The 22,491-nt window shown below is 43.1% G+C and overlaps 2 protein-coding genes across 2 annotated transcripts in view; both read right to left on the reverse strand.

Moving 5' to 3' along the window:
- Window positions 1–647: 647 nt before the first annotated feature.
- LOC310996604 (protein NLRC3-like) overlaps window positions 648–22,491 on the reverse strand; it is a gene marked incomplete at its 5' end in the record, with an annotated part of 229,073 nt that continues 207,229 nt past the window's right edge. Inside the window, one exon of the mRNA XM_083986026.1 lies at window positions 648–1,397. Coding sequence (XP_083842152.1) covers window positions 1,217–1,397 — 181 coding nt within the window. The 3' untranslated portion in view covers window positions 648–1,216. The remainder of the gene's footprint in view (window positions 1,398–22,491) is intronic.
- On the reverse strand, window positions 7,975–15,776 carry LOC310997294 (uncharacterized protein; the record flags this gene model as incomplete). The annotated part of the gene is made up of 6 exons (XM_083986970.1): window positions 15,736–15,776; window positions 15,212–15,313; window positions 14,903–15,082; window positions 11,375–11,568; window positions 10,954–11,120; window positions 7,975–8,088 (listed from the first exon to the last, which is right to left on the reverse strand). The coding sequence occupies exons 2-6, from the start codon at window positions 15,292–15,294 to the stop codon at window positions 7,975–7,977; spliced, it is 738 nt and encodes a 245-aa protein (XP_083843096.1). The 5' UTR covers window positions 15,295–15,313; window positions 15,736–15,776.

Consider the following 22,491-nt stretch of genomic DNA (forward strand, 5'->3'; position numbering starts at 1 on the left):
TGAGTATTAGATTTCTTTGGTACTTATTACTCTTACTTGAATACATTTCCAAGACAAATATTTTTACTTTTACTCGAGTTAATTTCTAGGAAGGCTGAAAAGTACTCGTTACTTTCAGGTCTGCTCTTTTTTTTTTCTAAACTACTATTGGACACAAGCTGTGTTTGTCAAAGAAGGAAACCTATCACATTGCACGCTCTCCACTGGGATCTACGTAAAAGCGGAAATATGTCATCCCAGGATGCCGCCAAAGTAGCCACGCTCTCGACTGCGTTTGTCAACTCAAAACTATACCGCGACAATGGCTGCATCAGGAGAAGAAAGAAAAGAATCCGCTGAGTCTCAGTCTGAATCTGATAATGATCCAGAGGAACTTTCAGAAAATCCTTGGTCTTATCTGAGTTAATTCTCAGAAACAAGAGTTAAAAGGTCCTTAAATTCATTTACAAAAAAATGTAATAATTCATTGATGTGAAAAATAATAAATGTACTCTTACTCTAATTAATTTAAATTTAAAAGCATGTACTTTTGGATACTTAAGTTCCTTTAAAAGCAAGTACTTTTTTACTCTTACTCAAGTAACATGTCGACTGAGCTACTTTTACTTGTAACGGAGTAAATTTTGACCAGTAGTATTTGTACTGTTACTCAAGTACTGGAGTCGAGCACTCTGTCCACCTCTGAATAGGCCTACATGTGGGGGACCGGCTCTCTGCCGCTTCATCACTTCACAGAAAACGTATCTTATTCTCCCTGCGTTCTGGATTTAAGCAGAATATCCTGAGATCGCCACAAAAGCACTGAAAACCTGCTTCCATTACAAACATATTATGTTTGTGAAATGGAGTTTTCTGCAGCGCCAGCAGCAAAACGAGATGAGTTGTAACAAAGAACGTAAACGTAACAGAAAACTATGTGACCGTCTACAGTCCTGTCTATACAGGACTGTATAGACAGGACTGACCCCCCCCGAGTAAAAGTACTTCCTGTACTTGAGTGACAGGTGAACCTCATTGTTCCTGTTTGACTCAACACCTTTACCTGTGACTGGATCACTGATGACTGACACATTGAAGCTGCTGCAGCGTTTTCTGAGTCTGTGATGTCATAGATGATGTCATATGTGATGTCACATCCTGACAGGTTCACCTGCTGCACATTACAGTTTATTTCACTCCCACAGTCATCAGCTGTGGAAACAGCTACAGATCAGACTCACTCCAGAGTCTCCAGTCGAAAGTCTGGACTCTTAACAAGATCATGAAGCTGCTGCAGAGCTGAAGAGCTCAGGTTGTTTCCTACTTTCAGCTGCAGGAGTCTCAGGTGGGAGGGGTTGGACTTCAGAGCTGAGACCAGAGAAGAACAGCTGATCTCTGACAACCTGCAGCACCACAATCTGAATGAAGAATAAAAGAAGAAAATTACATGATTAATGATTGATCAGATGTGTCCTGATCAATGATCAGTGTGTAAATGAGTAGAGGGACTTTGTATGGGAGGACATTTAGGGTGAAGACGCTGAAATTTGTGCATGTACACACTGGAAATGTGCACAAACACACATGCACACTAACAATCTGCATACACTGAAATACTTGCACATACATTGACGTGCAAACACACATTTCGACACAGCGTGATGGAGGATACCTGTGGAGGGTGTATGTGTGTGTGTTGTTTCAGTGTAACCTGAAGGCCCCACCATCTTGTCAAATACCTTTGAGTTGGAGTCTTTAAAGTGGAGATGTTGATTGTTTTGTACATTAAAGTGAAAAAGCAAAAATGACATTTACATTATTCTTAAAACTGTGATTAATTATAGATAAATCCATGTTTGATCTGAATCTCCCTTGATTTTATTTTGAAATTTAAAAGAGGAAGTACTGAAACCCAAAGGGACGTTCAGAGGGCAATGAAGACACCGTTATTACTAATAACTGTGTGTGTGTGTGCGTGTGCGTGTGCGAAAATACTGGAGCTACTGTGCGTTAAACAATGAGGGAGGAAAATGACACACAGGCCCAGTCACCATCACAGTCCTGCTCAGTCACAGTTTTTGTTTTTCGATCCTGGTTGATTGGTTGTTGTTGTATGTTGTTGTGCGCGATGTAAAGCTGCTTATATGAGCAGAGTTTTTTTCTTTCTTTGTTCAATTGCCTGCTTATTCAGATGCAGTGGTGCGTTGGTGTTACCGCACTACATGTACAACCTTTTTTATTCATCAACGATCCACGGAACACTTGCGTGCCGATCCGTGGAGAGCGATCAAGGATCAACACTGATCTGTTGCACCACTACTCCCTCCCTCCCTCACGATCATCCAAGTCCTCAACGAGAATAACATTAATAACCAAGTTTACCAAGGCCGTGCATTCAGCAACAGAAGACAATTTAAATAAATTAGGGTGACGGATTAGTTTCATTCAGCCACTCAGCTGTCGAGCAGCTCTCCTCTTGTGCTGCCAAAATCACGTGCTCTGCGACGAGTCGACATCAAGCTCAAAACGTCATTGTGGAGCAGTAAAGTCGACTAGTCTGTGCAACCCTAACACACACACACACACACTCAGCAGCTTCTCTGGCCTCAGATCTATATCACATCTGCTCAGCTACAGTGGCTGATCCAGCTGTTCTGTTAGCAGCTTCATCTGAGAACCAGCTCATCATCATCATCATCATCATCATCATCATCATCATCATCATCATCATCATCATCATCATCACACTGACCTCTGAGTGACCTCTGACCCTTCACCTTCTACCAGCTGCAGTAACATGTACCCCTTTCTCACTGGCCAAAAAACCTGTTTAAACCCGCTAACAATCGGCTTTTGGTGGCAGTGGGAAAGGCGCACCGACACGTCAAACGACTCGGCAAGCGAGACGGGTTAAAATTGGCTTTAATCGGCTCCGTCCTGGTGCTCCTCAGGTCAGCCAGAAGCCTCGTCTGCCTCGGCGGATGGTCCTCACACTCCGTGGCGGGTGGCTGTGGCATGACACAGTGTTTTTCACACCGCAGATGAGAGTGGGGCGACTGGTTTATGCTCTGTCTGATCCCCCAGCAGAGGGTCAGACAGAGCTGCTAATTTTAGTGGGAAAACGGCAATGGAGTCACAATCAGTCGCTACTTCAAACTGAACTTCACACATTTGAACTGAACACAGGCAAAAGTCCAACAGGTCCAGTCAGTGAACTCACCTCAGAGTCTCCAGTCTACAGTTTGGACTCTCCAGTCCAGCACACAGAACATTCACTGATGAGTCACTCAGTTTGTTGTAGCTCAGGTCCAGTTCTGTCAGGTGGGAGGAGTTGGACTTCAGAGCTGAGGCCACAACTTCACAGTGACTCTCTGAGAGTTTACAATCAACAAGTCTGTGAAGAGAGAAAATATCAAATGTGTCAGAATCAAATCTGATGAAAGCTGCAGTGAAAACACAGTTGATGTACCTGAGGAAGAACACACAGAGAGGAGGGTGTCATTGGTTCGGTGTGGCGTGGTCAAGCTGTCGGCTCTGCCGGTTCTTGCATAAAACCCAAGGTATACAAAACAACTGACGGGAAAGTGATTGTGGAAGATGAGTTTCTACACTTCATCTTCGTCAAGTTGAGAACAGTGCCACATGATGAAATTGTTTTGTTAGCCGCAAACAATTTCTCATCTGACTGGATAGAAGAACTCAAGCGGCTCCCGTTTGAAATGTGCCCGACAGCACTACGCTCTGTCAAGCATAAAGGTGCTCAGAAAGACGCTAATAACATCAAGGACTGCATGAAATTGCTAAATGAGCGTGGTGCGGACATTCCCAGGTTTGTTTCATACTACCTGGATGAACTTCCACCTGTCGGCTTTGGCAGTATGGACGCATCGGCACTACTCAGCAGGCTGGAGCGATTGAGCCAGGAAGTTTCCACTCTGAGGGAAGCATGCGAAACTCGTGAGCGTGAGCGCAAAACAGAGAGCGGCTACTGCGGACCTGGATCGCCAGATGATGGCCTTGGAGAGGTGCCATCGCCATGGATCGCCCGGTCGGGCCCATGGGGCTGGTGCTGCTGCATCCAGAGGGGTCATTCCTATGTTCCCACAGCCCTATGTTCCCACATTTCTAACTTTTGTTGTCACTGAAAATTAGGCCCTATGTTCCCACAGCCCTTTGGTCCCACCATTGGTTGGGTTTGGGCAATGAAGAAACGAGTTGGTTAAGTTTAGTAAAAAGACCAGGTAGAGGCTAGACAGGCCAGATAGATTAGAGTGCAGATAGGTAGAGAGAGTCCGGTGGGAACATAGGACTGAGGGAACATAGGGCTGTGGGAACATAGGCACGCTCCCCATCCAGATTACAGGAGAGTGAAGCGTTGGGGTCGGCGGAGCCTGCTCGGTGGTCACCGGGAGTGACGGCAAGCCCCCAACCTCTCTCCCCAGCATGGAGTACCATTCTGAAGCAAGGAAAACGCAAGTCTCAGAAGCCCCAAAAAGTGTCAATACAGCTGAAATCCAGAGGTGCGCAGACCCGCAAGAACGAGCAGAGGAATGTGGGAATAATTGGTACCGGCACAGCAAGTAACATTCCGGTGGTCAAAACCAAGCTGGCGAGTGTCTATGCCACTCGTTTCTCTCCCGATCTTGACGCTAAGACTCTGCGTGATTATCTAACTGAGAAATTAGACAAAACTGTAACATGTCGGAAGATTGACACCACACGCAATAGATTCAGCTCATTTCAGGTGACTGCCAAATGCAATGAAGTGACTGACATGACATGTATGATCCACAACTTTGGCCGGAGGGGATTTATGTATTCCATTTTGAGGCTTGCAAACCCTGAGATAACAGTGGACCAGAAAGGGAGGCTTGTCCACAGCAACAATGCTCTGTACCTGTCCTTACAGCTGTAGGTGCACAGGGGAGCAACAGCCAGGCGGGGACTATCCCAAATAAATGAATGGGATCAATATTGTGTTGTATAATGCGCGAGGGCTGTGCATTGGGCACAATGCAGCTGATAAAGCGTGTCACTGTGTAGTGGATAATTTTAATGTAATGTGATGTACTGTGCGTCCAAGAGACTTTTTTTTTACCTAAACAGGATCTAGAGAGACTAAATTCACTGCATCTAGATTTCTATGGGGCGGGTGAATCTACTACTGACTTGAGCACCAGGATAGTTCATGGCAGAATACCTGGTGGTGTTGCTGTGCTATGGTATAAAAAATATGAACAGCTGGTGAGTGTGGTTAGACTGGGTGTTGATTGGGCCATAAGCATTGAGCTTATGTGTGGTGATAAAAACCTAATCATATTGAACATATACACACCATATGAGTGTTCTCAAAATGAGGATGAATATCTTAATAGACTGGCTTGTGTAATGTCTTTCATTGAAGATTATTCCTCCACTTGTTTTTATATTGTGGGCGATATGAACGCGGATATTTCCGATGGCAGTTCTCTATTTGCCAAGCACCTATGCAGTTCTGTTCTGAAAGTGGACTTTCTAGTCCGCTCTTGCCTGACAATACCTACACAGGCTTGGCACACAACCTCATGGCTTGACCACTGCATCTGCACAGCTGATGCACATGATTCCTTAGAGGCCATGACGATTTACCACTGCTGACCATGTGCCCTTTTCCCTCTGTGTAAATCTAGGCAATATACCCACTCTTTTGCCAGTAGATAGCAGCACACATGTGGGGAGAATAGACTGGTGTAACCCCACTGAGGAGGATCTTAATAAATATTATGCACAGTCTGACACCTTGCTGAGTAATATTGAGTTACCAAAGGATACCATTGTATGTTGTAATATTAACTGTAAGAACCCCCTACATGCGACTTAACTATGCTCCCTGTATGACAATATTGTGAAACCCCTCCTTGTCTCATGCACACCTCTGTATAAGTCCAAACCACACAAAGTTATGTGGAAGAGCTTCATGCTGAGGCTAGAAGGGCTTTCAAGGTACATGTATGGTTTTAGGCGGGCAGACAGAAATATGGCCCTTTATTTGATTATAAGAAACAAGCACATGCACAATGAGGTCTGATTCTCTTGCAAGGAAGCTACAAAACAATGGTCCTAATGATTTCTGGAAAGAAATTAAACAAATTAATAATTGTAAAACTTCTCTACCAACCAACATTGATGGTGTCAGTGGCTCTGAGGAAATTTCTCGGCTATGGAGGAAACATTACTATGAGCTTTTCAACTGTGTCAAGAGCAACAGCTTCACAGTGGGCAACATTGACACTAAAGAAGATGTGACCATCTCTTCACAAGACGTACATGATACAATTATGATGCTAAAAAACAATAAAGCATGTGGTATGGACAAGATATCTGCGGAGCACTTAAAATTTGCGAGCAGAAAACTCTATTTTACCTGGTTCTATTTTATCTGTTTTATTAACGCCTATCATCAAAGACAAATCTTGAGAAAATCAACAGTTCAGAAAGCTACCCAGCCTATAGCCGTGGCCAGTATCCTATCCAAGGTTTTGGAGAGGACTATATTGAATAGGCTGGAACAGTTCATCCTGACCTCTGACAACCAGTTTGGTTTTAAATCTAAACATGGCACAGATACGTGTATTTTTACTCTTAAAGAGATTTTGGATTTGTATAATAGACAAAATTCCACAATTTTTATGTTTTTTTATTGATGCCTTTAAGGCCTTTGATCGTGTGAATCATGAAAAATTATTTTATAAATTGCAAAATAGAGGGGTTCCCATATCTCTTATAAGAATCTTGATTTTCTAGTATTCACACAAGGCAATGTATGTGAGATGGGGTGATTTTACATCTGCCCCATTTAACATATGCAATGGAGTTAGGCAGGGGAGTATTTTATCTCCATTTCTTTTTAATATTTATATGGATGAGTTATCCAACCAGCTTAACAGTTGCAGAACAGGCTGTATGGTTGGAGATACTATTATAAACCACCTGATGTATGCAGATGATCTGGTCGTCCTGTGTCCATACAGTGCTGGCCTTTAACAGTTACTCAGTATGCTTTCAATATGGCTCTGACTTTGATATTAAATTTAATGGAAAAAAGAGCAACATCATGATAGTCAGAAGTAAGGAAGACAATAAATTGTCATTTCCTGTCTTCTCTCACTCTGGTCCTTAATACATGTGAAGAAGTCAATGATGATAGGGACATTCAAAGATAATGTCGTATGATGTATACACAGGCTAATATGCTTAAGCGAAAATTTTGTATGTGCTAGTTGCCTTTGAAGATCACTCTTTTTAAAACTTTCTGCACCCCAATGTATACTGCCCACTTGTGGCGGCATTACAACAGGAGCTCTATGCAGAAACTCGAGATGGCATAGAGTGATGGCCTGAGGATGCTGCTTAACGTGGCTAGAGGAAGCAGTGCGAGCCAAATGTTTGTGAGTGTTGCTGTGTTTACATGTCCTGCTGTACTCAGGAACCTCATGTTCAGCTGTATACAGAATATCTGAATCACCCAACAGCACCATTTCTGCGCTGGTAAATCCTGCCCTGAGTACGGTCAGGTTCACCTCAAGGCTCTGGAGGCACTGGCGTTCTAAGCTTGTATGTACTTGATACTTTGAATATCTGTCTTTTCTGTGTATATGTGTATGTGTTGTTTTTTATTGTTCTATGGACCGCCTCTGTGTCCGAAATAAAGTATTGAATTGAATTGAATTGAATTGAATTGAATTGAATTGAATTGAATTGATGACAGGACATGATGATGTGATGTTTTGTGTGTGATTTTACGTGCTACTCGGTTTGCCTTTTAATTTTCCCTCGGGAAAGAATAAAGACATTTAATTGATTGATTGATTGATTGATTGATTGATTGATTGATTGATTGACCTTTAACAGCAGGGCACTGTATAAAATGACAACATTTATAAAATAACATTTGGGTGTTTATCTTAAGTATTGATCTAAACTACAGATCAATAATTATATTGATCATGTATGGACTCACCGAGCCTTCCTGCAGTTCCTCACAGCTGGGATCAATCTCAGTCGTCCCTCTGGTGATGTATTGAACTTGTACTTGCTCAGGACGAACTGGTCCAGAACCTGCTCTGACATCTGCAGCATGTAGGCCAGAGCTGAACACTGGATCTCAGAGAGTTTCTTCTCTACTCTGTTCTCTGACTTGAGGAACTGTTGGATCTCCTGATGAACTGACTGGTCCTTCATCTCCGTCAGACAGTGGAAGATGTTGATGCTTCTGTCAGGAGAGATCTTTGTCTTCTTTTCCTTCAGGTTGTTGATGGTTCTCTGGATGGTTTCGGGACTGTTCTTTCTCTGACCCAGCAGACCTCCTAACAGCCTCTGGTTGGACTCCAGAGAGAGGCCATGGAGGAAGCGAACAAACAGGTCCAGGTGACCATTTCTACTGCGGAGGGATTTCTTCAAGACTCTCTGCAGGAAGTCATCCAGGGTTAGAGGACTGTTATTGATCTGTGGAGGACTGTTAACAAGTGATGGATGACTGTTAATGATCGATGGATGACTGTTATTAATCAATGGATGACTGTTATTGATCGAGGGATGACTGCTATTGATCCATGGATGACTGTTATTGATCAATGGATGACTGTTAATGATCGATGGATGACTGTTATTAATCAATGGATGACTGTTATTGATCGATGGATGACTGTTATTGATCAATGGAGGACTGTTAATTATCGATGGATGACTGTTATCGATCAATGGATGACTGTTAATGATCGATGGATGACTGTTATTAATCAATGGATGACTGTTATTGATCGATGGATGACTGTTATTGATCAATGGATGACTGTTAATGATCGATGGATGACTGTTATTAATCAATGGATGACTATTATTGATCGATGGATGACTGTTATTGATCAATGGAGGACTGTTAATGATCGATGGATGACTGTTATCGATCAATGGATGACTGTTAATGATCAATGGATGACTGTTATTAATCAATGGATGACTGTTATTGATCAATGGATGACTGTTAATGATCGATGGATGACTGTTATTGATCCATGGATGACTGCTATTGATCCATGGATGACTGTTATCGATCAATGGATGACTGTTATCAATCAATGGATGATGGTTATTGATCGAGGGATGACTGCTATTGATCCATGGATGACTGTTATTGATCAATGGATGACTGCTATTGATCCATGGATGACTGTTATCGATCAATGGATGACTGTTATTGATCCATGGATGACTGTTATCGATTGATGGATGACTGTTATCGATCCATGGATGACTGTTATTTATCCATTGATGACTGTTAACAAGTGAAGGATGGCTGTTATCAATCAATGGATGACTGTTAATCATCCATGGATGACTGCTAACGATTGATGAATGATTGTTATTGATCGATGGATGATTGCTATCAATTGATGGGGGACTGCTCGCCTTGATTCCATCAGAGGAAGGCATTGTGCTCTTCTCTCTCTCTTCGTAGTCTTTTCCTAGGAACTTCTTAAGGACGTGTGTGTTCCAGTTGGTGAAACAGCGGAACATGTAGACTGCAGCCAGAAACTCCTGAACACTCAGATGAACAAAGCAGTAGACTGTTTTCTGGAAGATCACACTCTCTCTTTTGAAGATCTCAGTACAGAGTCCTGAGTTCACCAAGGCCTCTGTGACATCCAGACCACACTGCTCCAGGTCTTCTTGGTAGAACATGATGTTTCCTTCCTCCAGCTGTTCAAACGCCAGCCTCCCCAGCTTCAGAAGAACTTCCCTGTCGGCCTCCATCAGCTCCTGTGGACTCGTCTCATGTCCTTCACCGTACTTGTTCTTCTTCCTCTTTGTCTGGACCAGCAGGAAGTGTGAGAACAGGTCAGTCGTGGTCTTGGGCAGCTCTCCTCTCTGGTCTGTGGTCAACATGTGCTCCAGAACTGTAGCACTGATCCAGCAGAAGACTGGGACTTGACACATGATGTGGAGGGTCCTGGACGTCTTGATGTGTGAGATGATTCTTCTGGACAGATCTTCATCACTGGACCTCCTCCTGAAGTACTCCTCCATCTGGGCGTCAGTGAAGCCTCGGACCTCTGTTACCCTGTCAACACATGTAGGAGGGATCTGATTGGCTGCTGCAGGTCTGGAGGTGATCCAGACCAGAGCCGAGGGAAGCAGATTCCCCTGGATGAGGTTTGTCAGCAGCACGTTGACTGATGACGTCTGTGTGACATCAGACACAACTTCCCTGTTGTTGAAGTCCAGTGACAGTCGGCTTTCATCCAGGCCATCAAAGATGAAGAGAAGTTTACAGACAGCCAGCTGCTCTGCTGTCACCTTCTGTAATGTTGGATGGAAAACATGGAGCAGCCTGAGAAGACTCAACCGCTGATCTCTGATCAGGTTCAGCTCCCTGAAGGAAAGCAGAACCAGCAGACTGACATCTTGGTTCTCCAAGCCCTCGGCCCAGTCCAGAGTGAACTTCTGCACTGAGAAGGTTTTTCCAACGCCAGCGACACCGTTGGTCAGAACCATTCTGATGGGTCTCTGTTGGACAGGTGAGACCGTAGAGACGTCCTTTCTCTGTTGGACAGGTGAGACCGTAGAGACGTCCTCTCTCTGTTGGACAGGTGAGACCGTAGAGACGTCCTCTTTCTGTTGGACAGGTGAGACTGTAGAGATGTCTCTCTGTTGGACAGATGAGACCGTAGAGACGTCCTCTCCCTGTTGGACAGGTGAGACCGTAGAGACGTCTCTCTGTTGGAGATGGAAATATTTAGAGATCTCATGTTTCATTTTGACAAAATAGTTGTCAAAGACTTTGTGACTCTGTTGGACAGGTGAGACTGTAGAGACGTCATCTCTCTGTTGGACAGGAAAGTCTTTAAAGATGTCCTTGCACTTGATTGGAGTGTCATGGAGGGTCTTCTTCTTGGACGTTGTCTCCAGCTGTCTCACCTCATGTTGGGTATTAACCTCTTCACTCTGTCCCTCTGTGATGTAGAGCTCAGTGTAGATCCTGTTGAGAAGGGTTCCACTTCCTGTTCCACTTCCTGTTCCCTCAGTTCCTTCAGTCACTCGTTCACATCTGCTCCTCAGACTGATCTTATGTTGATCTAAAACCTCCTGCAGACCACGATCTGCTGAGAGAGAAGAGACATAGTCAGACTGAAGACAGAGAGTCTGACAATCTGATCAGATTCTTTTCATCAACTACAGAAAAACTACAGACAACAAAGAGAAGGTTTGAATCATCATCTTAAATGTCAGTGCTGTGTGATGGAACAATGACTCTGGAGAAAACAACAGGTCCTGGTTTCACAAATGACCACATCAGCAGACAGATGTTCAGTCTCACTTTGTACACAGCTGCTCTGATTGGCTGTCTGCAGCTCACCTCTGGTTCTGGGTCTTTTTCCACACTGGGGACAGGAGGGGGGTCCTGAAGAACCAGACTGGTCCCAGTCTGAGGTGAAGCACTGTCTGCAGAACCAGTGTCCACAGCTGGTGGAGACTGGATCCTTCAGGACATCCTGACAGAGACCACAGCAGGACAGCTGCTGGTCCACAGAGACACCAGTCCTCTTCCTCCTGTCAAGACATTTCTGGATCAACAACATGTCACAGCTCCACATCTGAGCTCTCATTGGTTAATCACCTCAAGAGGGCGGGGCTTCAGTAAGCAGAGGAGCAGAGAGAGAGAAAGTAGAGGAAGACGAGTGTAGAGAGATGAGCTGAATGAAGACCTGGTCCTGAACTGGTCTGGTTTCTGTCTCTGTTTATCTGTCAACCTTAAATCTGGACTCTAAAACAAATTCCCTGTTAGTTTGAGTCTCTTCAGTTCTGCGTCGTCTCGTCTGGTTTTTACTCCAAATGTGTGAAATGATTGAGAAGCTGTTGGTGGTGTTTTCCTCTTTCAGACACTGTTTATGTGTTTGACGTTGGTTTTGGACTGAGTCCTATCAGCTCTTTAAAGGGATAGTTCACCCAAAATTCAAATTTCACTCATTATCTACTTACCCTCATGTCGACTAAGGGCTGGGAGAAGTTTCAGAGTCCTCCGTGCCTTCTCTGAGTTACAGCGGGGCTCCATGCAGCACTGCATGTCCATATGGCGGTAGCAAACGGAGCTCACTTTTCTTCGTCCAAAAAGACACACCAAAAAACATACCTCAATGTAAATAAGTCTATATTTTAAGCTTGTTTGTAGCGGAAGCTCCCAGTGTCTGCCTGCTGCCTGTGTCTGTGCAAATCTCGGCGGGATTTGCACTGACACCCAGTTCACGACTCCGATGGTGTCAGTGCAATTCCCGCGAGACTTGCACAGACATAGGCAGAGCAGTGAACTGAGACACTGGGAGCTTCCGCTACAAACAAGCTTAAAATACAGACTTATTAAATTTCTTTTCAGAACAATTTCTCATGTTGGGGCTTCAATAAAAGAGGGACATTACAGACGAGCACTATGGAGGTATTTGGATGTTTTTTGGTGTGTCTTTTTGGACAAAGAAAAGTTAGCCCCGTTCACAACCGTCATATGGACATGCAGTGATGCACGGAGCCCCGCTGTACAGAGAAGGCACGGAGGACTCTGAAACTTCTCCCAGCCCTTAGTCGACATACGGGTGAGTAGATAATGAGTGAAATTTGAATTTTGGGTGAACTATCCCTTTAACTAATGAGCTCCTCATCCAGACGCTGCTGTGTGGCTCTAATGAACCTGTGTTGGAGCTGTGATCCAGTGTGAGGAGACTGAAGCAGCTCCACCTGAGCTTCACTACAAGTTGTGGAGAAGCTCAGACAGTCTCAGACAGGAAACAGGAAACACTGATCACTCCTGTCTGGTTCCTGACTTTTCAAAATAAAAGTCTGTGTGTATCTGCTGCTTTAATCTCTACTGTGACTTCAGTTTACAGTGTTGGTGCAGCAATGTTCACACTGACTGAGGCTGATGATGACACAGGAACATGAGGACGCTGTGCTTCATCAGTCTGATGGACAGAGTGTGTGTGCATGTTTCTGTCTCTGAGGTTTGTTTTGAACCTTCAGAGTCTGATGGATCTGGTTCCTGGTTTCTCTCTGTTTCCTTCACATGAGTCCAATGACTGAATCATCTTCAGCTCAGTTTACAGTAGAAACCATCTCTTACCGTGACTCTGATGGTCCAGGTCTAGGTCCAGGTCCAGACTTGAAGTAAATAGGTAGACCCATGGACCAGTCACTCTTCATAGACAGACAGATGGATCCTGGAGACTCTGCTCTCAGTCTGTGGTTCTGACCTCTGCAAACACAAACATGTTTTTATTCACATCACATTGAACACTGCAAAAACAAAGGAGCTGATCATAGACTTCGGTGGAACAAAACCACCATCCTGCCACTGTCCATCAGTGGGGATTGGGTGGAGAGGGTCTCAAGCTTCCGGTTCCTGGGCGTTGAGATAGAGGACGACCTGACATGGAGTGTTAACACCACCACCATCTTCATCCTCAAGAAGGCACAGCAGAGACTGCACTTTCTGAGAGTACTCAGGAACAACCATCTCACACAAAAGCCGCGTTTCCACTGCAGGAGTTCCTGGTAAAGGGAGGGGGTAGGAACTTCTACAGGAACCGTCCTCTCACTCGGTCCTCTCAGTGGCCGTGTCTCCACTGCAGACAGGACCCACCGGGCTCTGATGGCCACGTGCAACAGTTTCGATCATTGCGTGGTCGTTGTGCAGCGTTTTTTTTTTTTTACTGCTCTTGTTGTTGTTTTTTTCTGTCAGTATAGACGCTTTCTTAAAAAAAAAAAAAAAACAGGCCTACTGCTACTCTCGTCTTTTACTGAGTTATTCTCTCTTTTTTTCGGCTGTTTTTCCGTTTTTAGTAACGTTGGTTGTAAAAATGCATCTTATTTTGGGGCTTTCTCTTAGCGTAACATCCTGCTTTGAGTCTGACCAATCAGCACAGAGTAAATCTCAAGATTTCATTCATTCATTCATCACTGATGACAACACAACAACAGACCAACACGTGAAACAACCTCCTGTGTAGCCTCCATCTGTGTGGAGCCCAAAGACACACTCCGTTTCCATTTGGGTGGCGGTCTATCTCCTTTTTGCCTTTCTGAGGTTGATTTGCTGTTTAACGTTACTCTGTGATTTTTATTTTACTTTCAGTTTGTGTTCCTGTAGAACAGATGTTTTGTATCATAAAATGTTGCAGTTTTCCACCTCCACTATTATTTTTTATTTCCTTCATGACGTCCAGTCAGCTTCATGACGCTCTGACTGGTGGACAAGTTGTGACCTGCACATTCACCACGCTATGAGATAATAACAGAACGTTACCAGACAGAGTTGTTTTAGAGGTAAATTCATGCAAAACCGCTGATGCACGTTGCCTTCAGGGACAGTTTTTCATCAAGCAGTCTCTGTATTTCCCTCTAAAACAACTCTGTCTGGTTCTGTTATTATCTCATAGTGTGGTGAATGTGCAGGACACAACTTGTCCACCAGAGCGTTGTGGAGTTGTTGGATTGTGTATTTGATGAGTTTGATGAGGGAAACCAAGAAATCCCATGAGCCTCCGTGGCGTAGCTCTGAGCAGCTCACGGCTCTGCTCCGCCGTTCTAAAAACAGCTTGCACCGACAACTAAAGGTAACGAACCTACTGCTATGACTATAGGGATTATGGCAATGGGCCAGTTTGCCAAAATGTTGAACTATCCCTTTAATTTGCATATTTGATAATGAAGTAATCCAAAAGTAACTAAAAAGTAATTCAGTACATTACTTCCATTGTGTGATACTAGTAGTAGTTAGTAGTGTGTAACTTAGGGTTACTGATTACATTATTTTAACATGTAATTTGTAATTATACTTGATTACATATTTAAAGTAACTCTCCCAACCCTGCACACAGGTCTGTATCTGGTTTCTTACTGTGACTCTGATGGTCCAGGTCCAGGTCCAGGTCCAGGTCCAGGTCCAGGTCCAGGTCCAGGTCCAGGTCCAGGTCCAGGTCCAGACTTGAAGTCAATAGGTAGACCCATGGACCAGTCACTCTTCATGGACAGACAGATGGATCCTGGAGACTCTGCTCTCAGTCTGTGGTTCTGACCTCTGCAAACACAAACATGTTGTTATTCACATCACATTGATCAGTGGACACACATACACACACAAACCAGGCTTTTCTCATTTCCTCTTCTGTGACGTCACACACACTTCAGGTTTTATCTGGTCTCTTACTGTGAGTCTGAAGGTTCATGTTTGGACTGGTCACTCTCCAGAGACTTTGATTTGTCCTCCTGTTCCTCCACATTAACACTCATCTTCAGGACTTCAGTCTGTCTGAGAGGGAAACCAGTAACACACACACACACACAGAGAGAGAGAGAGAGAGAGAGAGAGAGAGAGAGAGAGAGAGAGGAGAATATGTCACTGCATGTCACACAACAAGAAATGTTTCAATGTAAGACTATTTATTTCATTTATTTCTGATGTTTACCGTTATACTATCAATATTCTCATGATCACTTATTATTGTTTATTATTTTACACACACACACAGTAAAATGCATGCACACACACCCACCCACCCACGCACACACATACACACACACAGTCCTTTTCTATTTATTTATTTTCTGTTTTTCATATGTACTTTGTAGTTCTGTATAACTCTGATGTTTATTGTTTTGTACGGACTACATCTGACTCTTCTTCAACAACAATAATAATAATATTAATAATAATGTTGTGTTGACACTCACTCGTCTCAGACTTCAGTTTCTCTCCTTCTGCTCCGTTCACTCTAACATGGCGTCTGAATATTTTTACTTTCACTTCCTCATTCTGCTCTTTGTTACTACAGGAAATCACACAAGAGGGGAAGTCATTTTATCCAGTAGAGTGGCGCCACCTGCTGGGTAACTCCTGGTATTACACCTGTATGGACAGATGAACTCTGACACCATGAATAAACAGTGAGCTGAGATCAGCTGTGGTAGAAGATCTGCTGCTCCACTACAAGTTACAGCTCAGTCTGTTCTCTGTCTTATTCATCACACATGTTGTCATCAACTTTGTGTCTAAGTGTTGTAACTTAACTCGCCCCGGTCTGACAACAAGACCATATATGGAAAACACAACCACAACCAAATGTAAGTCCACACAGAAACCAGGAGGATACAAGGAGAATCATGAACTCCTTTTAGAAATGCACTCATTGACAATGTGTTCCCTAGCCTCTTACCCCAACCTTAACCATTACTCTTAACCTCATTTAAACCTCATTATAACCTAAAGTCTTAACCCTCAAACACCCTACTTGGAAAAAGTGAGGACCGGCCAAAATGTCCTCACTTCCCAAAAATGTCCTCACTCTGTTAAAAACTCTTGACAGTCCTCACAATGTAGTAAATAAAATAACACACACACACACACACATCTTACAAGTGTTTTTCTGTGGGGAACAGAAGCTGATTGTGCTGACTTTATCTCTGACTCTGGGATTAGAAAGAATAAATTATCATGTGTAACAAGTGGGCGTGTCACTGGTGGCCAATCACATTATCAGCATTATTTTCATCCCTCTCTCTCTCTCTCTGATTGGTTCAGGACGGCTACTTGCCTACAGTGGACACTGTGGTGATGTGTTCAGGTGTAATCAGAGACAGGAGGATTCACACAGAGATGGTATTACAGTAAACTCAGAGTCTGAGCTGCAGTGTGTGTCTTCGTCCTGCAGGGGGAGACAGCGCTCTGTAACCCCTTGGTCGCACTGCACGCAGAAGCTGCGCGTGGCTTCTCGGGCGCTTGGCTGGTCGCACTGGGAGCGTAAGTTTCTCCTCTTCTCTCTGCACCCGTCAGACATCGACTGCAGTCGTCCATACTCGTATTCACTCGGTTTTTCACACACACGTCATTTAAAACAGTTCAGTTCAGTTCAGAAAACTTTATTATCCTCCTAGGGGGCAATTTGTTGTACGGCAGGCAGAGCAACACCAAAACACAAACAAGTCAAATACAAAACAAAAACAAAACAAGTGCATTTCAGTCACAAACAGTAAGACTCCGGGCACCAGTGCCTCGGGGGGGAAGGGGAGGGCAGGCTCACAGTGACTGATTTATAAAACCAATAGTAGTAGGCACAAAAGTATTCTTGAATCTATTCGTCCTTAGCCTGGGTACCCTGTACCGGCGGCCAGACGGCAGGAGCCTATAATGGGAGGCCAGCGGGTGAACAGGGTCGGACAGGATCATCTTAGCTTTCCTAGTCGCCCTGGCTCTGTACAAAACAGAGAGCTCCTCCAAGCTTGTCCCTGCAATCCTGCCACACATCCTCACTATGCTACTGAGCCTATTTTTATCTTTAGCAGTGAGGGACCCAAACCAACAGATAAAAGAGAAGGTTAAAATAGACTCGATAAAACAAGAATAAAATATCTTCATAAAAGTGGTGTCTACCTTAAAACTTCTCAGCTTTCGATAAAAATACATACGTTGGTGGGCCTTTGTGCAAATGGCATCAGTGTTCGCCTCAAATGAGAGGTTGCTGTCAATGATAGTGCCCAGGTACTTATACTGTTGAACAGTGTCAACTGCCTGACCATGAATAAAAACAGGGGGATATGGCGGAGGTTTTTTCCTAAAATCAACAATGAGTTCCTTAGTTTTTAGAACATTAATTTTTAAAAATGAACTCTCACACCATGCGCTAAAATCATTAACCACTGGGCCGTGGGTACAATCTTGGTTATTTAAAAGAGACACAATCACAGAATCATCGGCAAATTTAAGAATGTGCTTATCAGGATGTTGACTACGACAGTCATTTGTGTATAAAATAAATAAAAGTGGTGAAAGGACACAGCCTTGAGGGGAGCCAGTGGAAGATAAAAGTACATCAGATAAAAAGCCATTTACTTTCACCCTCTGAGGTCTGTCGGTTAAAAAGTCAACAATCCAAGATACTAGGCCCCGGTCCAGGTTATATGAGTTGGTCAGGTGGTCAGCTAAAATGTGTGGCTGTATGCAATTAAAAGCAGAGGAAAAGTCAATAAAAAGGAGACGTGCAAAATTTTGTGCTCCTTCAAGATGACCCAAGACCAGGCTGAGAAGAGTGTTAACGGCATCCTCCACACTCCTGCCTGCTCTATACGCAAACTGCAGAGGATCAAGCCTGCTTTGCGTTGCGCTTAAAATCTCAGCTTTTATGATGCGCTCAAAGGATTTCATGACGAGGGACGTTAGAGCAACACAGAGACAGGTCGTTAATTAGCTTTTCTTTCATATCAGACAAAAGTTTCAGAAACCACAACACAAAGCTGTGCGAGTGTAAAACCACAACCTGCAAAACCATTAACAACAAGTGGGTGCAGGTCCAAGAATGTAACAGAGAATCTGAGGCCAAACTCAGGTGACAGCAGGTGAGACAGTCACTTCCTGTTTTATAAAGCTCCACATACAGGTAGATACAGTATAAGGGGCCGTGTCCACCAGACGCGTTTTCAGCGCTCTGGGCGTCTATTTTACATTCAAACCCTATTGAGCTCGGCGCTCACAGCGCTCAGCGCCCTCGGCGGTAAAACACCCTCGGCGCTTGCTTCTTTTTGTCGCGGCGCTCAGAGCGCTTCGAGTTGAAATCTGTTCAACTTTTAGAACAGCGCCGCGCTCGTCAATGTCACTTTTCCCCGCACTGACCAATCAGAATCAAGAAGGGGCGGGACATACGTTACCGACAGCAACACAACCGGAGACGTGGCTCGGTTTATATCATGACCCACACTTGTATTGAAGGTAGGACGACCTCAGGGTCCATGTCAAAAGCTGCCGCTAATGCTGTTGTGTATTTCTGACACTCGTTGTAGTGTTTACATTAAACAAGGGAGGAACACGGAAGTGTCAGAGGACTCGTTTTGTAACCTAGCAACAGCGGCATTCTGACGAGGGAGAGAGAGAGCGCTAAGCGCTGGGAAAGCAGCGCTGAGAGCGCTGTCAGAGCTGAAAACGCGTCTGGTGGACACAGCCCCTAAAGGTAGATGTTTGTGTTAAAGCTCCATACAGTAAAGGTAGATGTTTGTATTAAAGCTCCATACAGTATAAATAGATGTTTGTATTAAAGCTCCATACAGTATAAAGGTAGATGTTTGTATTAAAGCTCCATACAGTATAAAGGTAGATGTTTGTATTAAAGCTCCATACAGTATAAAGGTAGATGTTTGTATTAAAGCTCCATACAGTATAAAGGTAGATGTTTGTATTAAAGCTCCATACAGTATAAAGGTAGATGTTTGTATTAAAGCTCCATACAGTATAAATAGATGTTTGTATTAAAGCTCCATACAGTATAAAGGTAGATGTTTGTATTAAAGCTCCATACAGTATAAAGGTAGATGTTTGTATTAAAGCTCCATACAGTATAAATAGATGTTTGTATTAAAGCTCCATACAGTATAAAGGTAGATGTTTGTATTAAAGCTCCATTCAGTATAAAGGTAGATGTTTGTATTAAAGCTCCATACAGTATAAAGGTAGATGTTTGTGTTAAAGCTCCATACAGTATAAAGGTAGATGTTTGTATTAAAGCTCCATACAGTATAAATGTAGATGTTTGTGTTAAAGCTCCATACAGTATAAAGGTAGATGTTTGTGTTAAAGCTCCATACAGTATAAAGGTAGATGTTTGTATTAAAGCTCCATACAGTATAAATGTAGATGTTTGTGTTAAAGCTCCATACAGTATAAATGTAGATGTTTGTGTTAAAGCTCCATACAGTATAAATGTAGATGTTTGTGTTAAAGCTCCATACAGTATAAAGGTAGATGTTTGTATTAAAGCTCCATACAGTATAAATGTAGATGTTTGTGTTAAAGCTCCATACAGTATAAAGGTAGATGTCCATGTGTAGTGTGATTATAAAGCAGCTCTAGGTTCTATATTAATACCGTGAAAGTATCAAAGCCTCAGTCCACAGAGAAATGCACACAGCCTGTATTCAGAAACTAAACCTTAAAAAATAAAACTTCATTTACAAGAAGCATTTGACTTTTGTCAGTAGTAATGAAGCCAAGTTGTCTGTTGTGGCACGACGACATCTTCCTCCACCTGGACCCGCGGCGTTACCGGACCCGCTGACGGTGAGCGGCGGCCTCTCGCAGGACGACATCAACCGGTTCGACCGCAGCTTCGACTGCATGTGCTACAGCGAGGAGCCGTGCAGGTCGGTCATGACGCTCAACGTCCTGCAGGAGGCCGTCGTCACCCGGAGGAACCGGAGTCCCAACAGGACCCGCCCACTCCTGTTGGTGGTGACGATGCTCGGCCTGACGCACATCTGGACAGGAATGTAGCAACACACAAACCCTGACAGATGTGAAACAGGAAGTACAGCAAAGGACAATTATACTGTAATTTGAGATTATCTGTGTCTTGTAGGTCTGATTTTTGTTTTTCAAATTAAGTTTATTCTTCATCACTCAGTTACGGTTGGATAAACAGCTGTTGGTATTTTTACTACAGTGGTTGGCAGTGTTGGGCACGTTACTTTAAAACAATAATTAGTTATAGGTACTAGTTACTTTCCCAAAAAAGGAACTGAGTCAGTAACTGAATTACTACATTATTAAAGTAACTAAGTACCAGGAATAGTAACTATTGCATTACTTTTTTATTATTATAAAAAACGTACTTAATACTTACTTAACCCTCCTGTTGTCCTTCTGGGTCTCTGTTCACTTCCTCCATCCTTCCTTCATTGCTTCCTTTCTCCCTTCCTTCTTTCCACAATCCTTTTTCCCTTGCTTCTTTCCTTCCCTTTGTCCTTACTTCTTCTTCCTTCCTCTTTTGATCCAGTTGACCTGGGCTGCGTTCCAAAAACAGTTTGAGTCGCCCTCGCTCACTTGCCCTCAGCCCTTGCTATGACGTCACACGGAGGCCACTTGGAGGGCGGAGGGAAAGTGGGCGGAGGAGGAGTGAAAGAGGTAAATGGAACACACCTGCCCTCGTTCACTAACAGCCCAGACAATCATGGATCAACCACATGTTGTTGGAGTAGCGCTATACTGCCTATTCCAAATTAACCAAAATACACGGAGACTCATTTCATTGAGACGAAGACGCATTCTGCGCTTGATGGCAATACTGGTAATTATCAGAATTATTAGTTTTGTATCAAATTTTATTCAGGCAATTCATTATTTATTTTTCTTTACCTTATAATTTATAGACAGTTTTGTTGTTTAAATACATTTAACCTACTTTAAGTTTAGTTGACATTAATTTTAGTTTTAGATTGTTTCTTCCTGATACTTATTAGGCCTGTTACCACCACCATCCTCCTCCTCCTCCTCCTCCTCCTCCTCCTCATTGTCTTTATGGTCTTAATTGTTAAAGATTGTGGTTACAAACACAACACTTAAAGTCATGTAGGATAGACGTTACAGGGCACAATGTTTAAAGCAAAGAACAGATCACTACCAGAACATTTACAAAACTTGTTTAAATTGGAGCCAGGGGGCAACAGACTGAAGCTTGATTTTAAACATTAATTTGCAAGGTTAAAGCAGTACTAAAGAACTTTCAGTTTTGGTTGAGTTTGGCGGCGCCTGTGGACCAAAGCGGTAGTGTTTTGCCTGAAGGAAGACTCCATTTCCCATGAACACTAGCGTGAAGCCCTGTAAATATCCTGCATTAAAATTAAGAGAAGACATCAAAACTAAGTTTCTGTTTCCAGTGGATCATTTCAAAGTGAAAACACAAACATAATCCATTGCTAAAGTGCCGTTTTGCCTGTTCCCTCCTTGTTGTGACTCGCAAAAGTGAAAGTGAAACTTAAGTGAGAGCAGGGTTCCTACCATGCTCCTCAAAGCTGCTTAGTGCCAGAGAAAGAGATACAGACCCCCTCAGACCACGACAGAGGTGTCATTCAACTTGTTGTAAGTCGATGTATCATCACAAAAGTTATGAAAATATTTTATGAAGGTTGAAAAGTTCCTTAGTGTTTGTTTAATAAAACAAATGTGTATTTCTGTTGCAGGTGTAAAAGTATGGCATACACAAAGCAAGGAATTGAAAAGTTGTACAAGTATGTCTCAGTTGTTTAAAAAAGAAAAGAAAAGCATCTACAAAAAAGAAGAAGGACAAAGAGAAAAAGAAGGGGAAAAAAGAAAAGATAGATAGACGAGTGGTGTCTACTGCTATTTTGTTTGTTTTCCTGTCACTGCTATGTTTCATCATTCTTAATATTTTGAAACAGAGTACAATATTGGTGTTGATAGTAAGCCAATGTAATTATAGCAACAGAGAGGGACAGGTACTATAAGTTTTCTTCATCATGCTTTTTATTTATGGTGACAATGTGTACATTATGTAAATATGTGCAACCATGTGAGAATGTATCCCATGAATGGAATAAATCAGAATGAAATGAAATGAAATGAAACAATTGTCTATAATAATAAATGAGAAGAAAGCATAGTTTTTTGTGCATTCTTTTGTGATACAGTTTTGATTTAATTTTTTCCAG

The sequence above is a fragment of the Trachurus trachurus genome (assembly GCF_905171665.1).
Source record: "Trachurus trachurus genome assembly, chromosome: 14".
NCBI lineage: Eukaryota > Metazoa > Chordata > Actinopteri > Carangiformes > Carangidae > Trachurus > Trachurus trachurus.